Genomic DNA, 10,405 nt, shown 5'->3' on the forward strand with positions numbered 1-10,405 from the left:
TGATCCTCCCCTGCCGCGAGCGCCCTTGGGGACCTTGGCAGCTGCAGCCGCGGCCGAGCCCTTCCAGAAAGGAGGCGTGGCCAAGGCTCAGGGTAAAGCCTGGAAAGTGCGGGGGTTCAGCGGGGGCGGGGCCAGATTGCTGTCACCAGGCAAGAGAGAACGTTGCGAACGTGCGCCCGGAGCCCATTGGCAGAGGCGGGCCACACTCCCGGGTCTGGATTGGGCTGCAGCACTAACGGGGCGTGGCTTCTCCGCGGTAATCTTTATAGGGCTCTCTGCGCTGGTGCTAGGGACCGCAGCAGGCCAAGGGGCAGGTGAGGGTGGTTAGAAGGGACAAGTCTGGGCAGCACTCGGGGGTTGGCACCAGTTCGCGCACCCATTTAAGCGGCACTTGTCCCAGCAGTTCTTGCTTATCACGCCAGCTGGTGAGTGTCCCCTCTCGGTGTGCTGATCCCTAAGTGAGGAGGCCTCAGCGGCACAGCTCCTAGCGTTCGCAATCTGGGCCAGCCCCCAGACTAACGCCAGGTCGGTGCCCCTCTTGTCTTCCAGCGTCTTCTGCGCTCCCGCACCTGAGCTCATCTGCAAACGTCCTGGTGTCGGTCCTCACCATGCCTAGCCTTTGGGATCGCTTCTCGTCGTCGTCCTCCTCTTCGTCTTCGTCCTTGTCCCGATCTCCCACCCCAGATAAGCCGCCGCGCTCAGCCTGGGGGTCGGCGGCCCGAGAAGAGGGGCTCGGCCGCTGCGCGAGCCTGGAGAGCTCGGACTGCGAGTCTCTGGACAGCAGCAACAGCGGCTTCGGGCCGGAGGAAGGTGAGCCGTGGGCGGGGGCCGGGGGCGACTCGGGCGGGGAGGAGAGGGGAGAGCCGCGCTGGAAGGCGTCAGACCCACCTTGGCTCGCTGTCCCGTCGGCACCCAGACTGCGGAGGGTGGCGGAGTGGCGGAAGGGGATTGGAGTGTAGGGCACCATTGTGGGGCGGAAGCTGAGGCACGGAGTGGGAAGGAGAGTTGATTTTTTAGCGAAGCAGCATCTCCCCCATTGCGAGTTGCTCTTTCAACCCTTCCCTGTGTGCCCTCCCTTCAGACGCGGCATACCTGGACGGGGTGTCCTTGCCCGACTTCGAGCTGCTCAGCGACCCCGAGGACGAGCACCTGTGTGCCAGCCTGATGCAGCTGCTGCAGGAGAGCCTGGCCCAGGCACGACTGGGCTCGCGGCGCCCCGCGCGCCTGCTGATGCCCGGCCAGCTGGTGAGCCAGGTGGGCAAGGAACTGCTGCGCCTGGCCTACAGCGAGCCTTGCGGCCTGCGGGGGGCGCTGCTGGACGTCTGCGTAGAGCAAGGCAAGAGCTGCCACAGCGTTGGCCAGCTGGCCCTCGACCCCAGCCTGGTGCCCACCTTTCAGCTGACCCTCGTGCTGCGGCTGGACTCACGCCTCTGGCCCAAAATCCAGGGGCTGCTCAGCTCCGCCAACTCCCCCTTCGTCCCTGGCTTCAGCCAGTCCCTGACGCTGAGCACCGGCTTCCGAGTCATCAAGAAGAAGCTGTACAGTTCCGAACAGCTGCTTATTGAGGAGTGTTGAATTGGGGCCTGGGGGACTCCACTGCCCCCACGGCGGACGACTGAACTTTGGGGTGGACATTGACAGGCAGGAGCTGAGAGACTGACGCCTGTCATTAGAGAACTGACGACAAACAGCCACTGAGGGGAAGAAGGCCGAGGTGTGGGGGAAAGTGTCCCTGGGAAGCTCATTGAGGTGTGTGTAGGTGGCTTCTCGTTGGGGGCACAGGCTTGCCCTTCAGTACTGTAGCATGAAACAAAGGTTTAGGGGCCAACTCGGCTTCTGGCTGGATGTGTATGTAGCATGTACCTTACTTTTATTGTTACTGACAGTTATGACTACAGTGGTGTGACAGGCAGGAGAGCAGCTGGACTGCACTGGCCTCTGCAATGGTGTATGCTCGTGGTAACTGGCCTGGTGGGAGGGGGGAGGTGATGGAGGTGTTTGTGTATCTCATGGTCTGAAGGAGCCAGACGTGTTTGTTCTTTGTTTTTGCATCTTCTGTTTTTTTTATTGGAGCTTCACTACTGACCTGTTCTAGGCAGCTATCTTACAGACGCATGAATGTAAGAGTAGGAAGGGGTGGGTGTTGGGATCACTTGGGGGATCTTTGACACTTGAAGAAAAAATACATCTGGGAGCTGCGTTTGGCCCATCCCCCACTGTGTACTGAAGAGTTGATCTGGAAGGGGTGGGGATGATTGGGGTGGGGGCTGGAACCCTGCCCCCAGAGGAGTGCCATCTGGGTCTTCCATCTAGAACTGTTTACATGAAGATACTCGCTGTTCATGAATACACTTGATGTTCAAGTATTAAGACCTATGCAATATTTTTTACTTTTCTAATAAAAAAGTGTTTGTTAAAAGTTGATTGAGTCGTCTCTTATACTGCTAAGAAATAAGAGGGAATGGGTTGGGTGCTGTTAAAAGGTGGGTTTCATCAGATTCAGGTTTACCTGTGTGTTTCTCTGTCCCTTTCCGGGGCTGCCTGGCAGCCTGGTAATGGAGGTATGTAACTTGTGTGCCATCTGTGCCAAGAACCCTGGATCCCTGCCTCTGCTGGCAGAGGCCACCAGGGGGAAGCGCTGGAAGGTGAGGAGTGAGTCAGACCTCCCACAGAGCCAGAGTCCCAGTAGGCAGAGCTCACCTGGCTGTGCCCTGCATTAGCAGGCCCAGGTCTCCCGGAGCCCAAGGTGCTTACAGGTACAAAAGGGCTGCAAGAGACTATTTCTTTCTGTTAAAAAAAAAATGACAGTTCTATTTGTGCTGCAGTCATGAAAACTATAAAATTATATTTGGATACAAAAAGGCCAAAGGGCAGGAACAGCAATAAATGGATTTTGAAAAAGACTTTCCACCTGACCTGTGGTGGTGCAGTGGATAAAGCGTCGACCGTCTACCTGGAATGCTGAGGTTGCTGGTTTGAAACCCTGGGCTTGACTGGTCAAGTTACATATGGGAGTTGATGCTTCCTGCTCCTCCCCCTTTTCTCTCTCTGTCTCTAAAAATGAATAAAAATTTTTTTTTGACAGAGACAGAGAGAGGGACAGATAGACAGGAAGGGAGAGAGATGAGAAGCATCAATTCTTCATTGAGGTACCTTAGTTGTTCATTGATTGCTTTCTCATATGTACCTTGACCGGGGGGCTACAGCAGACCCAAGTGACCCCTTACTCAAGCCAGCAACCTTGGGTCCAAGCTGGTGAGCTGTGCTCGAAGCAGATGAGCCAGCGCTCAAGCTGGTGACCTTGGGGTTTCGAACCTGGGTCCTCTGCATCCCAATCCAATACTTTATCCACTGAACCACCACCTGGTCAGGCAAAAAATAAAATATTTTTAATCTAAAAAAAAGTTATAAAAATAAAAAAGACTATTTTCTTCAAGACTCTTACTAGATAAGGAAAGAGGGATATGACCTGCCACTGGGAGGTGTGGCCCAGGCAGGTGTGGAACTCACACACACACATGCACATGCAGGTGAAGGAGGAAAGGAGCGAGGGCTTGGAGAGCAAGGGAATTACAGACCTGTCTCCATGAATGCCCAGGGTGACCTGTACTCGTTGTACTCTCTGGGCCCCAATTTTGTTATCAGTGAAGTTGGGGTTGGGCCAGATGAAGGCCAAGGCTTTTTCCTCTTTTCACTCCCTGTGACTGTCAGGCAGTCCTCCCACACTGGCCTTTCGAGAGTTATCTCCCTTGTTTCTCTTCCTGGTCCCAGAGATAGGCCTTGTTTGCCTAACTGTAAAATAGTACTTCTTCCATTTGAGTGCGTAGTCAAATTTATTGGGCCCCCCGTAAAACCCAGCAGGTCCCTAAGTATTTGTGGAGATCTGACTGAGTGTCTGGAGAAGCCCCAGGGATCTGCATTTCCGCCAGGAATTCTGACACAGGGTCCTGAACTTTGGGGTGGTTTGGAAGACGCTCATCTCTTTGGCAAAAGTGGGCGACTTGTTCCCAAAAATGAATAAATTTGGGTTAGAACTAGATTTGAAAATCGTGATAGCAAATGAGAAGATGCCCAGAGCAGTTTTAGCAGAGCCCTCGCCTTCATTTTCTGAGCACTTCCTCCTAATGTGAATTATGGGTCCAGTAGGGATTTGTAATGTTTTACAAATTAGTAAACAGAGGCCCAAGCCCTTGAATGGCCATCTCCTTCTGCATGGCTGACCTGCTCATCAGCCCCTCAGGTTGGGAGCTGGGAGTGAAGCAGGCTAACATTTGGGTGGTGTCTGAGGGTCACTTTCTTTTATTAGTTTTTTAAGATTTTATTTACTGATTTTACAGAGAGAAGAGAGAAAGAAAAGGGGGTGGAGCAAGAAGTATCAACTCAGTTGCCTCACTTTAGTTGTTCATTCTTTGCTTGTCATACATGCCTTGACTGGGCAAGCCCAGGGTTTTGAACTGACAACCTTAGCATTCCAGGTTGATACTTTATCTACTGCGCCACCACAGGCCAGGCTAAGGATCACTTTCCTGTGAACTGAGAGTGGTGCCAATGCGCACAGCTGTGCCTCCCTGGCCCCAAAAGAGGAGCAAACAACTGTGCAAGGTTCCAGAACAGAGTCTTGTTGGTACGGAGGCTGGATGGCACATTAACCCCTTTCTAGAACTATGAGGCAGCAAGCACACTAGGCTTTTCTTAGATGATTAGACTGAGGCCAGAGAAAAGCTTGGGTTCCCAAGGAAGCTCAGCTGAGACACCCCCTCCTGAAGCTAGACGCGCTTTCCTCATCCTCAGCAGGGCTCAAATCTCTACAAGCAGGGCAGAGGGACTCCTAGGTGGGAGCTCTTAGGCCTCCTAAGATGCAGCAGGAAGCTTTGCCCCAGATATTGGGTTCTTGAAGAGAAGATGAGGCAGGCTCCTCTTGGCTAAGACTGAAGTTCAACTTTAGAGAATGCTTTTAGAAATTGTTCTATTAGACCCAAAAAATGTGCACTGACTGCCTCCCTTTGCATAGGATTCCCTCCCTTATTTCTATCTCCCACCTTATCAGGATACTGCTCTATAACTTACAATAGCTTCTTATTGTCAGATTCTACTGCCTGCCTCTCAAGCCCTTTGGTACTGGGCCCGATTCATCCTATCCAGGATACTCCCTACCACTTCTTTTGGTACAGGTCAGGTGGCCTGCCCCCTTCCCTAGCCCCAGACTCGGCTTATTCCAGTTCTTTCCACCAGGGATGTGGGCTCTGTCTTGCCTGCAAAGCCTGTCCTTCCTCTAAGGCCCAGAGCAAGTTTCAGCCCTTTTATGATTTCCCTCTGCCTCCCCTTGCCTCACCCTTCATGATTGCTGTGTTGAAACTTAGTAGTTTTCTGATCTCATTGCATGCACTTGTTTAGTATCTGTCCAGTTCTGTGAGATCCCCCTCTTCCTTGATCCTCCTCCTCTCCCTTGGTGAAAGGAGAAAGGAGGGCAGGGTAGGAACACCGTGATGTTTTATGATGCCTGCTGCCCAGTGTAGAGGAATATTAAAGGCTAAGATCCTGGAAGAGGGGAGGTGTCCTGTGGCTAAGGCCTCCATGCAGTAGAGATTGTAAAATCTGGGTTTGAATCCTGGCTCAGACATTTCTAAGCTGATGATCTTGAGCAAGTCACTTTCAGTTTTCTCATATATAAAATGAGGATAATAGTGAGGAAGCCAGTGGCTAGGCCAGAGTGGTGGAGGGGGCGTGAGCGGTGGCAGAGCTGGCAGCAGAGCAAGCACCTTGTGCAGTAGGAACCACCTTTGACTTCCTCCCCCTCTGGTCCTGCTTTCCTCTAACATCTTTTCAAAAGCCACCATCTTAACCACATATAACTTGAATAAATTCTTGTGAAAACATTTTGGAGTAATGTGTCAGACAGCTTCCCTTCTAAGCTATATTCTTATAAGCCTGGCATATATTAGGCACCCTATAAAAGGTTTTTTTAATTCCACCTCATGGTTCAGAAGGAAATGCAGAGGCCTTGGGTAGCTCAGTGAGCAGGGCTGCAGGCTAAGATGAGAAATGTGGCCTCCTGCCTCCTGGGCCTTCCATTCAAGCCTCTGAGCCCCCCTGGCTCCCCAGGTCAGAGTGTCTGGGTCAGCCACATCCTGCTTTTGCTGGTATGCTTGGCCAAGTGCTGCTGGGCAGCCCAGGAGAAGGCTGAGAAAATATGAGGCACAGAAACCAGGCCCAATTAATAGATTTTTATAGGACTCTGTAATTATCCTGAAAGGGGGGCTCTTTATGAAGGAATCACAATTAGAAAACAGCTCATTAAAACCAGATACGTCCTTACAGGGGCCCCGCTAAGGAGTCTTCATTCCCATGCCAACCATGGGCACCTGCGTGGCAACACGGGGCACTGATGGCTCTGAAAGCAGACACTGATGGACTGTCATGCCGTTGCTGCATTCACTCATTCAGCCTATATACAATTAAATGGGTCCATGGGGCAGCAAGAGAAAGCCAAAGTAGGTGGGAACCCTAAGAAGCCGATTCTCTCTCTCTCTCTCCCTCCTCTCACATTTATGAGTAAAATTGTGGGGCATAAGAAGAAAAAATGGGCACACGCTCAATTTTCCCTATCCCTAAGTTTCCAGGAAAAACTATCCAACAATACAGAATGACGAGAGTATGTAAGATAAAAGTAATTAAACTGTATACTTAATATTGGTAAATTTTATTGAATGTAAATTATACCTCAATATGTGAATTTTTGAAATGGCATATATATAAAAAATCAACTCAAAGTAGATCATAGACCAAAAAGTAAGAACTAAACTATAAAACCCTTAGAAGAGCTTGACCAGGTGGTGGCACAGTGGATAGAGCGTCGGACTGGGATGCAGAGGACCCAGGTTTGAGACCCCGAGGTCGCCAGCTTGAGCGCAGGCTCATCTGGTTTGAGCAAAAGCCCACCAGCTTGAACCCAAGGTCGCTGGCTCCAGCAAGGGGTTACTTGGTCTGCCGAAGGCCCGTGGTCAAGGCACATATGAGAAAGCAATCAATGAACAACTAAGGTGTTGCAACGTGCAATGAAAAACTAATGATTGATGCTTCTCATCTCTCTCCGTTCCTGTCTGTCTGTCCCTGTCTATCCCTCTCTCTCACTCACTCTCTGTCTCTGTAAAAAAATAAATAAATAAATAAAATTAAAAAAAAAAAAAACCCTTAGAAGAGCTTGACCAGGCGGCAGTGCTGTGGATAGAGTGTCGAACTGGGATGTGGAGGACTCAGTTTCAAGGCCCCAAGGTCTTGAGTATGGGCTCATCCAGCTTGAGTGCGGACTCACCAACTTGAGTACGGGGTCTCTGGCTTGATCATGCAATCACAGACATGACCCCAGGGTCGCTGGCTTGAGTCCAAGTTTACTGACTTGAAGCCCAAGGTCGCTAGCTTGAACAAGGGGTCACTTGCTCTGCTGTATGTAGCCCCTCTGTCCAGGCACATATGAAAAAGCAGTCAATGAACAACTAAGGAGCCGCAACAAAGAATTGATGCTTCTCATCTCTCTCCCTTCCTGTCTGTCCCTCTCTCTGACTCTCTCTGTCTCTGTCAAAAGAAACAAAAAAAAAAAAAAACCTTAGAAGAAAATATAGGAGTAAATCTTCATGATTTTGCATGAGGCAGTGATTTCCTAGATATGACACCAAAAGTACAAGTGATAAAAGAAAAGATCAACACGTTGGATTTTATAAAATTTAAAAAGATTTGTATTTCAAAGGACACAATCAAGAGAGTAAAAGAGAACCCACAGACTGAGGAAAAAATATGTTGCAAATCATATATTAATATGTGATTTTTATCTAGAATATATAAAGAACTCTTGTCACTCATTTAAAAAGTAAGCAAAGGATCTGAATAAACATTTCTCCAAAGAAGATGTACAAATGACTTATAAGCCATTCATGAAAAGATGTTCGGCCTGACCTGTGGTGGCGCAGTGGATAAAGCGTCAACCTGGAATGCTGAGGTCACCGGTTCAAAACCTGCACTTGTCTGGTCAAGGCACATATGGGAGTTGATGCTTCCTGCTCCTCCCGCTTTTCTCTCTCTCTCTCTCTCTCCTCTCTAAAATGAAAAAAAAAAAAAAAAAAAAAAAAGATGTTCAATATTATTTGTCATTAAGAAAATGTAAATCAACTTTCAATAAGATACCATTTTATACCACCAGAATGACTTTAATCAAGGAGACAGATAATATTAAATATTAGCAAGGATGTGGAGAAACTAGTATCCTCATACATTGTTGGAGGAATTGTAAAATGATGCAGCCACTTTGGAAAACAATTTGGCAGTTCCTCATAATGTTAAACATAGAGTTAATATCTAATTCAGTGATTTCACTTCTAGGTATATACTCAAGAGAAATGAAAACATATGTCCACACAAAAACTTACATATGAATGTTCATAGATAGCAGCATCACTCATAATATCAGAGTAAAAGCAACCCAAAGTCCAACAACAGATGAATGGATAAACAAAGTGCGGGATATCCATACAATGTAATATTATCCATCAATAAAAAATTATACATCAATTTTTTTAAAATGTGTTTTTATGCCTGACCAGTGGTGGCATAGTGGATAAAGCATTGACCTGGGAAGCTGAGGTCCCAGGTTCCAAACCCCAAGATCCACAGGTCACTGGCTTGAGCATAGGGTCATCAACATGGATCCCGTAATCACTGTCTTGAGCCCAAGGTCGCTGGCTCAAGCAAGGGGTCCCTGGCTCAGCTGGAGGTGCTCTCCCACCCCCACCCTGTCAAGGCACATATGAGAAGCAATTGGTGCACTAAAATGTGCAACTATGAGTTGATCCTTCTCATCACTCTCCCTTCCTCTCTCTCTCACACACACAAAAAAGAAAGAAAAGCCTCATTCAAAAAAAATAATAAAATAAAATATGTTTTAATTGATTTTTAAAAAAATGTATTGATTTATTTTTAGAGAGAAGAGTAGGGGGGTGAGGGGGTGCCAGGTGGATCCCTGTGGGAGCACATGCGGGAGTCTGTCTATCTCCCTTCCTCTCACTTAAAAAAAACACCAAAAACAGAAAGAAAAGCCATGAGCATTTTGACTTAAATTTATTTACTATCTGTGTCTGCCAATAGAATGTCTGCCCATGTTTTTCTGTGTGTGTAGAACAGAGTCTGGCCTATTGAAAACACTAATAAGCCCGCATGGCTGTAGAAGGTGACACGGAAGGGCAGGTCCTGGTGTTGGATGGCCGAGACCATCTCCTGGGCTGCCTGGCCGCCATCATGACCAAATAGATACTGCTGGGCGGGAAGGAGGTGGTTTGTCCTGGGAGAGTATCAACATTTTTGGCAATTTCTGCAGAAACAAGTTGCAGTACCTGGCCTTCGGCTGCAAGCGGATGGGCACCAACACATCCACGGCCTCACCACTTCTAAACCCAGGCGTATCTGTCAGCGGAGGTGCATTCAAGGCCTGCTGCATGGACAAGACCAGGTGAGGCCAGGCTGCCATGGGCGCCTCAGGGCGTTTGATGGGATCCTGCAGCCCTGTGACAAGAAAAAGCCAAGGGTGGTTCCTACGGCCCTCAAGGATATGCTCCTGCAGCCTACACGGAAGTTTGCCTACGTAGGGCCCCTGGCTCAGGAGCTTGGTTGGAAGTACCAGACACTCACACCCACTCTGAAGGAGAAGAGGTGAAGGCCAGGATCCCTCGTGGGAAGAAAAAGCAGCTCATGAGACTAGAAACAGGCTGAAAAGAACATGAAGAAAATTGAGGCCTGACCTGTGGTGGCGCAGTGAATAAAGCGTCAACCTGGAAATGCTGAGGTTGCCGGTTCAAAACCCTGGGCTTGCCTGGTCAAGGCACATATGGGAGTTGATGCTTCTAGCTCCTCTCCCCCTTCTCTCTCTCTGTCTCTCTCTCTCTCTCTCCCGCTCTGTCTCTCCCTCTCCTCTCTAAAATGAATAAATAAAAAATAAATAAATAAAAAATTAAAAAAAAAATTGAGATACACAGCCATCCTCAAGACTTATGGTCTGAGCCCCCCAAGATTGACTGTTAATTCCTCAAATAAACAAACAAAAGCAAACCTGACCAGTGGTGGTGCAGTGGGTAAAGCCTCAAACCCAAGGTTGCTGGCTCTGAGCGCCAGCTCATTGGCGTGGGGTGGCTGGCTGGAGATAGGGAACCCTCCACATAATCCTAAAGCTCATTAGCTTGAGCCCAAGGTCGCTGTCTAGAGCAAGGGAACTCTGGCACCACCTTAGTCAAGTCATGTGGGAGATGCTCAATGTACAACTAAAGAGAAAGCAACTACGAGTTGATGTTTCTCACTTTCTTCCTTGTCTCTCTCTAAAAAAAAGAGAGAGAAAAAGAAAGAAAGAAAGAAGAAAGAGAAAGAA

At 48.8% G+C, this 10,405-nt stretch overlaps 1 protein-coding gene and 1 pseudogene across 1 annotated transcript; both read left to right on the forward strand.

Moving 5' to 3' along the window:
- The first annotated feature begins 268 nt into the window (after window positions 1-268).
- On the forward strand, window positions 269-2,424 carry DDIT4 (DNA damage inducible transcript 4). The gene is made up of 3 exons (XM_066349244.1): window positions 269-425; window positions 550-810; window positions 1,082-2,424. Exons 2-3 carry the CDS (start codon window positions 609-611, stop codon window positions 1,573-1,575), a joined length of 696 nt encoding a protein of 231 aa, XP_066205341.1. The 5' UTR covers window positions 269-425; window positions 550-608; the 3' UTR covers window positions 1,576-2,424.
- A 6,780-nt stretch (window positions 2,425-9,204) lies between these two features.
- LOC136381104 (large ribosomal subunit protein uL13-like) lies at window positions 9,205-9,784 on the forward strand (annotated as a pseudogene).
- The last annotated feature ends 621 nt before the right edge of the window (window positions 9,785-10,405 follow it).

This window comes from Saccopteryx leptura, chromosome 9 (assembly GCF_036850995.1).
Source record: "Saccopteryx leptura isolate mSacLep1 chromosome 9, mSacLep1_pri_phased_curated, whole genome shotgun sequence".
Taxonomy (NCBI): domain Eukaryota; kingdom Metazoa; phylum Chordata; class Mammalia; order Chiroptera; family Emballonuridae; genus Saccopteryx; species Saccopteryx leptura.

Excerpts from the sequence above, each read along its gene's own strand:
- DDIT4 (XM_066349244.1), top strand. The coding sequence starts at position 609 with ATGCCTAGCCTTTGGGATCGCTTCTCGTCGTCGTCCTCCTCTTCGTCT. Across the intron at positions 811-1,081 it reads CGGCTTCGGGCCGGAGGAAG|ACGCGGCATACCTGGACGGG; the intron begins GTGAGCCGTGGG and ends CCCTCCCTTCAG.